The sequence below is a fragment of the Diachasmimorpha longicaudata genome, chromosome 13, assembly GCF_034640455.1.
Source record: "Diachasmimorpha longicaudata isolate KC_UGA_2023 chromosome 13, iyDiaLong2, whole genome shotgun sequence".
NCBI classification, from domain to species: Eukaryota; Metazoa; Arthropoda; class Insecta; order Hymenoptera; family Braconidae; genus Diachasmimorpha; species Diachasmimorpha longicaudata.
Genome location: NC_087237.1, coordinates 5,984,707 through 5,999,664, shown reverse-complemented (window position 1 = coordinate 5,999,664; position 14,958 = coordinate 5,984,707). Strand labels below are relative to the sequence as shown.

General features: G+C 38.5%; 1 protein-coding gene across 3 annotated transcripts; it reads right to left on the bottom strand.

Moving 5' to 3' along the window:
• Nucleotides 1–110: 110 nt before the first annotated feature.
• Gprk2 (G protein-coupled receptor kinase 2) lies at nt 111–13,892 on the bottom strand. Of its 3 annotated transcripts, none has more exons than XM_064133391.1 (8): nt 13,458–13,892; nt 10,838–11,296; nt 9,066–9,161; nt 7,146–7,503; nt 4,532–5,438; nt 3,884–4,021; nt 3,514–3,642; nt 111–3,001 (listed from the first exon to the last, which is right to left on the bottom strand). In XM_064133391.1, exons 2-8 carry the CDS (start codon nt 10,887–10,889, stop codon nt 2,912–2,914), a joined length of 1,770 nt encoding a protein of 589 aa, XP_063989461.1. In that variant the 5' UTR covers nt 10,890–11,296; nt 13,458–13,892; the 3' UTR covers nt 111–2,911. The 3 variants fall into 3 exon arrangements, with proteins under 3 accessions (XP_063989461.1, XP_063989460.1, XP_063989459.1); XM_064133390.1 differs by having other exon boundaries at nt 111–3,004; nt 12,960–13,890; XM_064133389.1 differs by having other exon boundaries at nt 111–3,004; nt 13,458–13,890.
• Between the last annotated feature and the right edge of the window lie 1,066 nt (nt 13,893–14,958).

Sequence of the window (14,958 nt, the reverse complement as noted above, 5' to 3'; positions counted from 1 at the left end):
AGATGTAATCAAATAAATGAATTTCTCCACCCAACTCTCATATCATAGCGCACACTTATTATTACAGGGAACTATTAATGATTGTACAGTACACAAAAAAGGACAACATATATGATTATACGATTTTAATCTACAATTGGTATGTATAAATTCGGAGCTAGAAATACATAACGCATATAATATCCGTCGGATAATAACTTAGAAAAAGTAAATTAAATTTTTCCATGGTTTACGTATTTATATATTTATAACTTTGTCCACGTGATTTATCGTATCTCTCGTACAACATAGAAGATTATAAAAGAATTGTTATTTGGCTTCGTCGAGAGGCGATGAACAGAACAATAATTCTTTGTGCTAGGTAATTTGTTGACTTCCCTATTATTGATTGCCGAAATTTTCATCAATAATCACTGACGTTTGTTCATTATTTTTTAGTTGTTCTCATGACTAGTGTCTTGATGTCAAAACGAAGGTATGTGGTTAACGTCAGACATTTGAAAATTCGACTTTTATTCGGCGAATTATCAGCAAGTATCAGCGATAATAATCGACTGGCTTTGGAATGTCAAATTATGACATTTGAATTCAATAAAAATTGTTAAACAAATTGAGTAGGCCTTGGCAAATCCATTAGGCATTACAGTTACTTCGATGGAGACTAATCGTGTGTACCATTGAGTTCAATGGAGTTTCTAATGATTTTACCTATCGAAACAGAACACTTGAAGCATTAGAGGCCGTTTTGTATTTTTTTTGAGGATTTATAAGTCTTTGTAGGTTTAAAAATTTTAATAAATTTCTTTTTTAGAATAAAACTGAAAATCATTCGACTTATTTTCTTTACTTCACAGAGAACGTTTTTTCAACAACCATCAACGGTTTGAGTCAATTGAAAACATCTTATAGTACTTTTTCCATTTTTAATTCAAATACCGAAACTAACTAATTTTAATTAAGCCAATGTCAACGTTCTATTTTTCCCCGGAAAAAAATCCAAAAAACGTAAGATTTCCAGATAAATTCCACTGCAAGATCTATTCAATAAATTTCTCGTCACTTTAATCTCAAAATTTCAAATCCTCAAATAGTAAATGTGAGAAATGCCATCGAGCCAATCACGTTCATGAATTCCCGTATTTACAAACAAGACATTGTATCATAAATCAATAACGTACGTGAAGATAATAAATTACGTACAATTTTATATTAATCCAAAAATCGAGGACGGCTATAAGAGTTATCAAATAAAACCGTCGTCATGAGTTTTCCCCTCCTCTTACTCCTACTTTGTATCCTTCCCATCGTAATTATCACCTAATTATGTATAATATATAAATAAGTATTATTTTACACATCTAAACGCTTACACCGACATTGTACTTAATTTACTGAGAGAAATGAGAAATGAAGGACGAATTGTGAAAATTAAATCGCTGTCATTTGAGACAATATCCCAAATGACCAGTCACACATTGACACAGACACGTAAATACGACAGACAGAAATTGAGAAATGAAGTGTGAACAACAAAATTATGATATCTGGAATGATAGAAGTCAATCTCACGTGGGGAAAAAAGTCACCTACACATTTATAAATAAAACCATTTTTCCCTCGTGTGAATAAAAAACAAAACTTAAAATACAACGAAATCTCATTCGTTTCAATGACAGCGATATATACGCTCGACGCAAAGTTCACAGAACTAATCTACTAACAAATTATTCGTTGTCAAGTTGATCATTGGAAAAAAGTGAGAAAAGTAGATCAGAAAAGAGTTAAAAAAAACCAACGAAATTGCACAAAATTTTTGCCATCAACTATTTTTTATCACGAATTCTTGCTATCGATAACTCGTTATGTAGTGATACTCTCGGGATGATTGTAGTGCCAATTCCAATAATTGAAAAAAAAAGAGATCTGACATGTGTTAATGACACGTGCCCTCAATTCCACTTGTTGAACATGATCAGATCAGCACGTTTGGCCTTTTATCATTACTCTTCCTCAATTTTTTCATCATTGAAAATGTAAAAACATTGACAACTTAGTTAATGATCATTCAATAAAACTGTCGAAAAACCAATGATCGTAAAAACAATGACAACAGAATAGAGTAAATGTAATAAGAATTGCCCAGTGATTTTAAACATTATTGACTCCACACAAGACGTCCAGTTACCGACGTCAATTCCACTATTATCTAAAGAAAAATTGCAAATGACTATTATTAAGTTAATGTTTTTTGTTCAGACCTTTGATTCATCAGACCACACGATTTTTATCCCCCCTAACAGATACGATCAGGGGCAAGAGATTCGTAATGCACAGTAAACTCACTTTGTTTCCATCAAGCGAGTGAAGATAAAAATTAATGACACGATAAATTAAATGCTCCAACAAGTTTTCCAGATCTTCAGCGACGTATCGAGTTAAGAAAACTAAAAAAAAAATACAGCGAAGAGATATTGTAATGAGATGAGTGCGTTTTGTGTTTGTACGTGCGTCAAATGGCTGGAACGTTCTCCCATATTCGGTTGTGTATTTTTTTTTTCATTTTTTTAAAATGGTTGTGTGCATCATTCATTTGAACCATCTGTATGTATTTTTAATAATTGTGTGCGTCCCAAGAATGTGCTTACGTAATAGCCCAGGGATTCGCGTATATTTCGCTCGCTGCAGCGTCACAGGACGTCGACCGATGGCTTTTGTGCATCTAGACATCGTGTTTAATTCAATTCAATAGTTTTTTTTCCCCTTCAATTTTCTCTTCTTCAACCCATTGGTTTTTTTTTTCAAACTTGACACACTCCTCTTGTTTAATTGAATTCTCAACTCAGATGCAGCATCTCGAGGGACCGTCCGACCGTTTAGTCGGTGTACTCGGATTTCCCGAATTAATCCTGGATCAGCTGGCCGGCATCTCGGAACTTTGGCTCTGTGACAGTTCGAGCAGATGGCACTCGGATAATGGAATTTCACGTGTTCTTGCACTTTGCTTCTGAAAAAAATTGCTTTGTTGAGGTTTTTATGGTGGATGAGATGCACTGTTGAACAAGTATTACATTTTTATATCAAATTACGATGAGTTTCTAAATCGCAGGTTCAAAAATGTATTAAAATGTAAAATATATTGAAATTCATGAGAACGGACACGTGATAAAATATCCAACAGAATAGTTCGAGAGAGACGAATGAATTTACGGATTCATTCTCAGAATTTTTCATCCAATTGTGAATTAGTGAAACGGGAGAGAACCGGAGAATTTTGAATTATCTACGTCGTAACCCAGATTTTCCATTGAATTTTTTTTCAGCAAAAAAATATAATTTATCTCCCTTCAACATCAAACCCAGGCTATTTTTCATTCAGAAAAAATATGTGGCTGTATCTTTCCGATGCCAATTCAATTTCTAAACATCCAGTTACTTCAGGCAAATGCAAAATTATAAAATCTAAGGGATTACTAAAAATATATTGGTAGTCAAAAGCCTTCATTAATCACTCACCTTTCTCCTAAATGGAAAGCAGCCACGACTCTCATTATTAACCGGTGGATAATTCACCAACAAATCAGGTGTCGGTGTACTATTCGGTCCTAAGAAATTCAGCTCCTTGAAGCACTCAGTTTCGATCATCTAAAATAGAATAAACTTTAAGAATGACGCAGTTGAGTTGAATTCTTGGCAGTTCCGTCCATCGAAAAGAGAGAGTTAACCCTCTGAACTTTAATCCTCCCAGGAATACCGTTAGAGAAATCATGGCGACTACAATTTCGACATTCATTCGCGATGACACTTGATAATTCCCCCCCTAAATGAAGGATTAACTCATCACGTTCCACGATGTATAAAATTTTGGCAACTTTCTATTTCTCACCTCAGTCTGCCAGGGAATAGAAACACTCCCAGTATTGAATTTGCTGTAGAAAGTGTCATCGCTGGCGTCAAGATTCACACCTTTGACGGTTGAAAATTGTTCAATATCCAGTACATCTTTTGCATAAACAGCGTGAGGCTGTAAATAATACGAAGGGATTTCAAATTCATACCGAGTCCACATCCCCCTCACAATGGACAATAAACAAATAAATTGCAGGTTCTCTTGAGTATAAATGAATTGTCAATAGTGCAAGAGACGTGATCTTTATCATGCAAATTGTCCAAAGGGTTCAACACGTCTGTCCACCACAGAATTCAATGAAAAAATATATATTACGAGGACAAAATTGCCATGCAGACTTTTCATTAGTCCATTATTTATCAGTAGTATATCATAAATATTCATTTATCTAATGAAAATATTGTAATTGAAATTAAAGAGAATTAACAACTATTCATTTCTCATTTACACTTTGAATAATTCAAATATAATACTTATATAAATCATGGAAATAAAAATTGATATACAATTTGAAACCCCCTTCCACTGATTACTCAACATTCAACTCCTCAAGAGTTTCCCAATAAAATCAATACCCAGAAATAAAAAAAAAACGAAACAAGTATGCAAAGGACACCTACTCACATCCGGTACAAACGGTGGTTCCCACATACCGGCCTCGACCCTCTTCCAATTCAAACACTGAAAGAAGCTCTGCAGTTTCACCTCCTTAGCCCCATACCTCCCGCACTTGCATCCCAATCGTTGTTTCGGATTCTTCTTAAGTAACTGTTGGCACAGGCTCTTAGCCTCCTCGGTGAACTTAGCCGAATACTTCTCCTGATCCTCCTTAACCCGTCTGTCCACTTCCTCCCTCTTGACCTTCTCTTTTCTAGCCCGAAAGGGCGCTTGTCCCTCGATCATTTCATACAGTAAACAACCAAAGCTGAACCAGTCAGGTGAAAATGTATATTTTTCATTGTCAATGACCTCAGGCGCCATGTAACCAACAGTACCAACTCTACCCCTCACCATATCGCTCTCGAGTATTTCAACAGCCAATCCAAGATCAGATATTCTCACGTGTCCATGATCATCGAGGAGTATATTCTCTGGTTTACAATCACGATAAACAATTCCCTGCTGATGCAAATGCTCTAGACCACATACAACTTCGGCTGCATAAAACCTGGCCCGATTTATATCAAAGCCCGGCTCACCTCCCATATTATAAATGTGAAATTTTAAATCACCACCATTCATTATCGTTAATACTAGACACAGTGCGTCTTTAGTTTCGTAAGCGTAGGCAAGTGATACGACAAATTTTGAATTTATTTTTTGCAATATGTTCTTCTCAATGAGCACCATGGCCTCGCCCTTTCGCTTCTTAATACGTTTTTTCTCAAGTTTTTTGCAGGCATACATTTTACCAGTTGCACGCACTTGACAGGCACATACCTCACCGAAACCGCCTTTTCCAAGGACACGATACATCCTGAAGGTCTTGTACGTCACTGGCTGGGCTTCTAGCCACTTCCATTGTAGGTACCTTAGAGGAAAATATTTATTCATAAATAATTGGGTTCACTGATATTGTCAATATCCGGGTGGAGGGGGGGATGGACAAATAATAAAGTCCCTCTGAGGGTAAATGAAAGTTGGTGAATTATGGTAATGACTTTATTCAACTTTAACGCTCAGAAAAGAGGAAAATTAAAATTAAAATGACTTTTGGCTTGTACTTTGGATAACAAAGCGGGGAGTAAAACTGGCTTGGCCGACGTCCAGATTCTTTTCTCGTACCGAGGGAGAGAAAGAATTACTCGACGAAAAGTCTCAGTTGCTTCTACTGGTACCCCCGCTAGACAGTCTGTGCCACCCACTCGAGAAAAGCTTGACTGAGAATCATTGATCTTTTCTCGAGTTGTACTATTTCTCACTGGATACGGGTCTTGAAAGCACAGTACCATAGATTACCACTGGAGAGACATTCTCGGGCTCTTCTACTCAACCCCTCTAACGTTAATGACATTAACTTTGTTGTTGCTTTCTTTTTTAATCATTTGGAAAACCACTTTCGTGGAGAGTTTCAGGAAGGGGAATAATGAAAGGTCGAGGCAATCTGTTTTACGATTTTTTAGCTTCTTAATTTATCGTTGACAGTTGTGGAGTTTTCAGTGCAAAAAATCCATTTTAATTTTTCCCATGAGGTTTTGTAATTCAGTAACATTTTTGTTTTTTCAGTTGTAATACTTCATCACTTGCAACTGTCGTGACACTGTCTACATCGTCTGTCCAATCCTCTCTAACGTTAATAGCTTTAACTTTGTTTGTTTGTTTTCTTTTAATCATTTGGCAAACCACTTTTGCGAAAAGTTCGATGCAATTTGTTTTACAGCTTTTTAGCTTCCATTTATCGTCGGAAGTTGTGGAGGTTTCAGTCACATGGAGATAGTAGTTGGGGAAAATCTATTACAAATTTTTCCCATGAATTTGACTAATCGTGTAAACACTTGGTAAAATCTCTTTCTAAAACTTTCTCTCCCTCTCAAATTTAATACTATTTATCAACAGTTTATTATTTCCCTCGAATTGTTGATTCACCACTTTTTTTTAATCATTTGAAAAGCCACTTTCATGGGTAGTTTCAGGGGAATAATAAAATATCCACTCAACTTATTTTACAACTTTTCAGCTTCGCCAATTTATCGTTGGAAGTTGTAGAGCTTTCAGCCCCATGGAAATGGTGGCAACATTTGCTGAATCTAATTCAGTGGTAAAGGTTGCAAGGAAAATCCATTACAAATTTTCCCCGTGAATTCGTCCGATCGTGTGAGCACTTTGAATGCAAAATGGAGATGCAAAAATTTCCTGAGGGAATTTCCTTCCCTTCCAAAGACTTAAACTATTTATCAGCGCCTGAATCTTCTCCCCAAATCATTGATTGGCCTCTCCATTCCCGTTGTATCAGACAATCGTCATAATATTCATAAAAAAAAATTCCCCCAAATCGTGCTAATGACATTAATTGAATGCCTCAATACCATAGGGCCATCTCAATTTCATTTCAATTCATGACCCGTTGAAAAGAAATATTTTCCGTAAAGTTTTATTCTACTGTGTTAAAAAAAAATTAATGAACCTTTGCCAACGGAAAACGAATGAATATGGAATGAATGTGCAGAACCTAATTAATTTCACCGAGAGAACGAACAGAAATAGCTGTAAATTATTATCAAGAGGGTTGATTAAATACCTGTAGAAGTAGAAACTCGTGAGAAACTGAGAGAATGGTTCACCAGCGAGAAAATTTTTAACAGTCTGCTGGACCTCAGTGAATAGTTCTTTTCCACCAGTACCAAGACGCTCCTCACACTGCGATATCACTGAGTTATTGAGTATATCGACAACTTCCGAGCCTTCATTCTTGAGATACTGTTCAAACAGTACTTTGGCAAGTTCAGTTCGATTTTCATCCAGTTCAATCTCGTATTTTTCAATAGCATCGAGAAATAAATTGTAACGGTGATAGGATGGCTTGCGATCCTGGCAAAATTGACGAAACAATAGACGTCCTATTGGTTGTTGATCAACTAGATAATCGTATCTAATGTCTGAAAGTCAATAAACAAAATTGTCACGTGTTAAACATCTTGAAATTGTACCAATTGATTTCAATAAGGAATGAGGGCTTCCCAGCGTTTTATTGGAAAAAAAAAAGAATGAATGAATTAATTGAAATTTTTCATTTCGATTTTACCTAAAAAATTAAATGTTCAATTTTCCACCACATTAATAACACCTAAACCCTGTCTAAATGAATTATCTATAACGACAAAGCTGCCCCGAAAAAGGTCCCCCCTGTGATAATTGACCAGTATCAATCGATACCTCCTAGAAATACCTCCACCAGGGACCGTCGAGTGCAACGAGCTGCATCAAACACAAGACCTCAGCCTCAATTAGCCTTTGTCCTGTGTTTCACCTTCAGGTGAGCGGTTTACTCCGAGGCCTCCTCGGCTTTTAATTAACAGTGATTGGAAGAGGGTAGGGTCGAACAAGAGGGGGAGAAAAAAAAAATATGATAAAAACATCCTAAAAAATTCATTTTTCCTCGTGAGTGAACATATCCAAGCCCGTTGCTTTGAAGCTCTCAAACGACAAAGGGATTCCCCCTGGGTGAATGGCAAAATGAGATGGAGGAATGAGTGGAGGAGGGCAAGGGATGCGATAATGCGAACACGAGGTCAGCGGAGGGTCGAGAGAACACCCAGTACGCCATTTGTTGACCACCAAGTAATCTCGAAAGGGAGCAGATTGATGAAGAAAAAATTGTTTCATTTTTGGAGATTGATTTTGTCGTTGAGCTGTCAATTCTTCACAAGAAAAGATTGGATGCTTCATGATTGATTGAATACAATTTGATGAAATATTGGAAGAATTAAAAAATTTACTTTATCAATTTAGTGTTCACGTTATCAATCGTTTGAACAAAATTATCAATAGTCAGTTTATTATCAGTTATTTCAACCGAGAGTGATTTCAATTCAATGGCCTCGAAATAGTCCTGAGCTTCAATGAAATAACGAATAAAACCAGACTGAGCCCGAGTGAGAGCAATAAAACCTAATGAAAAAATAATTAAATCCCCCCTAGCCACAACAGTAAACCCCTTCACTAACGTTTTAATGACATCGAGACATTAAATTAAGTGTTAAAATTCACTGTGCTAATGCAAATGAATACAGATATCGTGTCAAAACAATGGCAAGTGGCAACAGGTTAATAAAACAAATTTTTACGCTGTCTCGTGCACGACCAGAGATAACAAACTGCTCAGTGATGCTGGTCTTGTTTGGGCAATAATCACAAAGCTATCGCGTTCTCCTCTGTTACTCAAAGAAATAAACTTTATAATGTTGTATAACAATGTAAATACACAGTGGGCTACTGCTGTGTGCATCTGCTGAATATCTTTTTTGTTCACTCGAAACTGATGTACAATAGAGCAGATGAAAATAAACAAAGTAGTTGTATGCGAAAATTTACTCTCTCATTTTCACAATTCACTTTGCTACCTGATATCAACGAATACGTCTCGGTTGGGAATTTTTTGTTGGCTCAGTGAACGACGGTGACTATTTAGTGGATATTTTTTCCGTAATTTATTACTTACCGAGCTTATCTTTTAGGCCGATGCACTGTGATATGTGGGGAAACTGCAGGATCTTCCGCCATTTCTTACTCTTCCCCTTATTGCTGTCACCACCACCTAAACACAATTTATCGTTATTGTCTTCAGTATCATCTAATGGAAATGTATTCTAGTCTAACTATGAGTTATTATTACACCTCATGACAATTTATTGTTACTCATTTTGTTGCGGACTTTGGGGGAATAAATAAGAGACGATTGTCCGTGTGAAGAATATTTCAATACCTAAGGGGTAGTGATAATTTAGTAGAAAAATAAATCCCATATTTTCATGGCAAAACTAAAACCATTTTCCACTCCCTCTTCAATACTATATTTCCCTCCGGAAACGATTAAGAGGGAAGTCAAACAGAGTTGCATCTGGTCAATGAAAAAAACTCAAAAGATCTCAATAAAACCTCGCATTACTCGTCGCATTACACGAGGTCGAGAACCTCTAATATACACAATCAGGCACGAGACTGGGAGATAAAAAAAAAAAGCTTCGCGTGGGGTGGGGCGGGAGGGGGAGGGAGGAGAATTTCTGTGCGCTTGAGACAGCTAGTGAACACCCGTGCGTAGGTAGTAGCCATTATCACGAGACAATGTAAGATAGAGTGAACTTTTTTTTTACCACTCATCCTTCACTCACCTCCCCGCAAATTAAGTGTCAAAGTTGGGAGAGCAGTTGGGTAGAGAAAATGAGAAACCAGGACTGTAAACTTTTATCAGTCGAGGTAATTGATTTAACCGCTTTTTCACTGGATCTTGACATATCGACGTCACTGATAAAAATTTTTCCCTTTCCTGAATAATGAGATAACCGGCCGGAAAACTAGAAATGCCGGTTATGTTCCCAATTCTGTGATATGCATGACGAGCATTACTTCATCATTCGTGCATTCGTTGTTTCAATTAGAGCTTATCGGTTGAAAATAATCATGTGGGGCAGTTCCGATAGATTGGGATTTTTCCGAGAAAATGGGACACAAATGAAGACGTAAAGAGGTTAATTAAGACGATAATGTTATCAAAATTAATGAATGCGCATCCAAAAAGACTCACGATATATTGAAAAAATAATAAAAATAATTTCCATTGAACTGAAGGAGGCGATGCTTTGGTCGATTAATTTCTCAGTCTCGTGTCTGCCTTTTTATTCAGGATTTAATGCTATAAAATTAAATTTTAGTATAGACATGCCCATGACATTAACGTCCCAATCACTGTCTAGCTAGAACGTTATTTAGGCTTTTGATGTTGGAAGGTATTATTTATCACCGCCAAGACTTCTACCGTCAAACGACTAATCATCAATTTTTCAATTTCCGTGAATGGTTGACAGTAAAAATCAATGACCAGTCCTGTTAAATTTTACAAGAATATCTGTTTAATCATCAATCATCGCCAGAAAACTGATGATCAAGCAGATATTGAATAAGTGTCACTTGTGAATTCTCCACCCACGAGACAACAACATTTCCTCGAACGACAGCAATAAGAAAAATTCTGCCAATCATGATCCCCTCCTTTGAAATTTTTATGAAAAAAAAATCCAACTGTTTCACTAAATATCAACATTTTACTGTAACCTCAAGTGAACCAATAAATTGATTGACATTTAATTATTTCATTTTTCCTCAAATAGCACTCAACTGTCAACGAAATATCGATGTTTCATCTCAATCTCATCGAAAAAACCAGAAATAAAAATAAATCGATAATTCGCTCATGCAGATTACGTCTCTAATTACCTTCTCTCGCTTTGAGGTAAACAGTGTTGGCTACGATATTCTCCAACTCCATCAATTCCAGCTTGATCGAGTTTAATCTGCCTGATTATGTTAGAATAACCTTTGCGTCGTGGGTGCGGACGTCTCGTCGTCCAATTCCCACCGATATTATCAAAAAACGCACGTCCAACTCCGGGTACAATCACCCAGTCGGATTCTCCAAGACCAGCTCCCATCTGCGCCCAACGGGGCTGCAAAAACCCCCCTCACTCCTTCCTCCAATTTGTCCCACTCGAGTATTATTTTCCTCCTTCGTGCCTTCTCTCCCTCGCCCTCCGACGAAAAACTTTCAACGGAGAAAAAAAAAAAAAAAAAAAAACTCCAATTGTTTCACGAATAACTTTTCTCTCAGGAGTTATTTATATTCTCCCTCTTCCCTCAGAACTTGTTTCCTAGTTTACAGAAATCTCTCCTTGCAATCTGCAACAACAAAGGGGTAGGAGAAAAAAAAACAAAGTCATGAAAATTAGTTTGAATATTTGTGAGGAACGGGGTAACCACGTGCTGAGATAAATGAAAATTCCATAAATCCAGGGCTTACACAGCCCTCACCCATTTTTATCTCCTCCCCTCCCCCTTCAACCCTTGTTTCGCGTTCGTACAGAAATGCTCCACAATTCCAACGTAAAAGGATTCTCCCCAGGATTACGCGAGGTACAACCCGGAGAAAGGGGTACCCCACTGGCGTGGCTCACTGCTGGTATGCAGGGGATATATTCTACACGCAATGCTCCCTTGGAAAATATAATGGAATTGAAGGGGAAGAAAAATAACGGGCTTGGTGAGACATTTCTGTACAAATGCGATCGAATGAGAAATGGCAATGGGGTGAACAATTATTAAGTGATTCTAACGGATATTTTGCACTCAAATCCAATGGTTAACTGCATGGGCTAGATTGTAAAACCCCACATAGAATTCTTGAATTTTTAATGAGGAGGAGGTCGAGTTGCGAATCAATAGCTGGTCTTTTTATTCCGTATACGTGAATATTATTTGAAAGAAAAATTCGTCGGGATTTTTACTCGAAAACTCGATTAACGATTATAATGGAATGACTGGAGATAACCGTTGATGTCTGTGGATTGAATGATGCAATGATGATGAGTGACAACTCGTTTTGGAGAGGAAACGAAATGTTGGGGTTGAAAAGAAAATGGAGAAATTTTACTCTACCGTTTTTGGGTTGTTAACGTTTACGAGTCGTTCGATTGATTGGGGACGATGTAATCGAGATGAAATAAGATTGGTGAAGATTTTGATTGAGTTATGGCGTCTAAATAATTTTTAAGATCGAAAAATGATCGAGGAATGTGTCGAAGGGCTTCAAAGTCCTCTGGTTGGTTTTTATAAATAATGAATAAGCAATAGAATCGGTAAATATCCCTCTGAAGTTTTGTAGCTTAATTAATGCAGAAAAAAAATTGATAACCCCCTCGCCACCCTCAAAAGTCCCTCCCCACGAATGACCTCCAATGAAAATGAGTTTCCTGTCACCTTAATCCATCATAAAAACTCAATTTTCCAACGCAGTTAACTGCCGATCGCTGAAAGCCAGACGATGGAAAATTGATAAAAAAAAAAGAGTGGCAGGAAGTGCAGGTCAACGGGGGAGGAAAAGGGAGGGCCCACAGCCCCGAGGGCGTACATGAATTTCCCTCTCTATTTATTCTAACGCAACGAAAACTCCTCCACCTTTCCCATGTCCTCCTCAGCAACCCGATCACGTACGCCTCAGGGTCGCTGAGACTGGAGTATTCAATATATCGGAGATGAAGAAAAAAAAAATGAGCCCGAGATACCCAGGACGAGCATAAAAGGTATGAACTAACGACGATGGAGATGAAAATTGGGAGGGCTGCTGGGTACGGAGACGACAGGCCATAGGGATAATCCTCCCTCGTTCGTCGACTTAAAACTTTTTCCCTCAGACACAAGTCCCTCCCTCTTCGTCATCGAAGAAAAAAAAAAATCTCCCCCTAGACAATGAGACGAGGATAATTTACTCGTGACTCAACAGTGGCATGATGCATGAAAAATGATTTTCATAAACCTAATGAGGCATGAAAAATAATTCTCTCACCGTTGAAATTCCTCTCATATCCAACCCGGTAACATTATTCCTCCATAATCCACGCCGTAAACACATGCACAGGGGCTTTTCACTTGCACCCGGACACACTTCCACACTGAGGGAGTATTATGTCCAAAAAAAAAAAAAAAAAAAGACAATCCACGTTTTTTTTTCCCCACGACACGGGGGTGACAGAGGTCTACTCTCGTGGAGTAGAGGGATTAAAAAATAGAGAACCTGGATGAACGAGAGGAGAGAGTTGACACACGTTGAGCGCGCGCCTTCGAGTCCTCCTCGCTCTCCTCGTCGTGCGGTAGGAAGCGAGAGAAGCAATGGCCGACACACACACAGACACTTGTCTCCACCGACAAAACACACCGAACAGGGAGGGCAGGGAAAGGGGGGGCCAATTAATAAGAAAACAACGATTTGTTACTGTTTCAATTTTCCCAGGGGTGGGCCGAAGGGCTCGGGGAGGGAATTGTGAGGTTATCGGACACTTCTCACCTCAGTTGGCTTCCCCTCGGTCCTCATCGCAATCCTCACTCTGTTGAATTGTCGAGATGCTCCAGCGATGTACACAAATGCACTGGGAATTTTAATCAACGGGGGAGGGAAATTCGTCGATTTGTGCCACTGGAAAATACGTTGACTCGGATTTTTTATCACTTTTTTTTTTTTCGCACTTTGATTGAATTTATTTCAATGGTTTAACGGCTACGATGGAACACACGTACTTGAGTCTAGGGAATTCAATTAACTGTCGCGGGGATGAGTATTTCCATTTGCTTGGTGTTTTTTATTGGACGAGGGAAAGGGCTACGCGGGGGTTGATTTTAATCGTGAGTGTACGATAGGAGTCTTCAGCTCACTCTCCGGCGTACCTTTTGGCTAAGGCCCGTGCACTGGAAGCACCGATCAAAACGGAGTGGCGTGCGACTCGCGGCGGCCAATGGGGGATCCGCGGGGAGAGGGCTCGTTGGAGAAGTCATCCGCCGGTGGGAGGAGGACACAGGTATCCGCCCAATACCTCGTACTGTGGGCCAGACAGAGAGGGACGACACCTTAGGCGTGGATCGAGCGTCAGTTACCGTGGTGACCCCCCCACCCGCCGGTGGTGAGACGAGGTACTAGCGGGTCGCACGCAGCGGCGGGAATTTTTGAATTCGTAAGGGCAACTTGCGGAGGGGGCAATCAATTTCCCGGGATTATTGATGAGGATTTTATTATTACTCTTGCGATGCTAATGATTCTTTCTATACATTTGATGACTTATTTATTGTTACTCATGAATTCGCGCTCATAAATTTATATAAAATTCATTCGTCGATCATAAATACCCTTTCCCACCACTACGAGAACCGCAAGATGGTTCGCCCATCACTAGTGAGTAAAAACTAAAGGAACTCATCTGAGCAATTTCCCAAGAATTCCAATTAGTGCTGAGACTTAAGGTGCATCGTTTCCATGAAATCTAAATAAAAGGCCATAAGGGGGAGGGGGGGGGGGATCCCACGTAGAATCGTAAATTACTCCTCACACCACAATAAATTACCCTCGCAAATTTAATACAAAAACACTAAGTGAATTCTAAAAAGGGGAAAAAAAATCTGATAAAAAATAGTTTGAATTTTTTTAATCGAACGTTAAACCCCTTATTAACTGAAAAAACGATTGCCAACCTTTTCTCTACCGAAATACCTCATCATTAAAATATTCACGGAATGCGAGTGGCTCATTTCGTCAATGATACGACAGATAATTACGACGATCGTGGGGGCCTTGATGAAACATTTCTGTTGAATTCATCCGGCCAATGTTGGAGGGTGGGAGATGAGAAACTCGCACTTCTGTTGAGTCAATTACCACGTTTTTCCAGCTCATCGTTGGCATCACGCCTGGATATAGGGCAGATACGTCATTTTTCAAGGGGCACTTCAATCGAGTAGAAATAGCGCGAAAAAAAAAATAAATAAAGTGAGTGAAACCTCCTCGTCAATCGATATGG

Excerpts from the sequence above, each read along its gene's own strand:
- Gprk2 (XM_064133390.1), bottom strand. The coding sequence starts at position 10,889 with ATGGAGTTGGAGAATATCGTAGCCAACACTGTTTACCTCAAAGCGAGA. Across the intron at positions 9,162-10,837 it reads TTACCTCAAAGCGAGAGAAG|GTGGTGGTGACAGCAATAAG; the intron begins GTAATTAGAGAC and ends AATTGTGTTTAG. Across the intron at positions 3,643-3,883 it reads CTATTCCCTGGCAGACTGAG|ATGATCGAAACTGAGTGCTT; the intron begins GTGAGAAATAGA and ends ATTCTATTTTAG.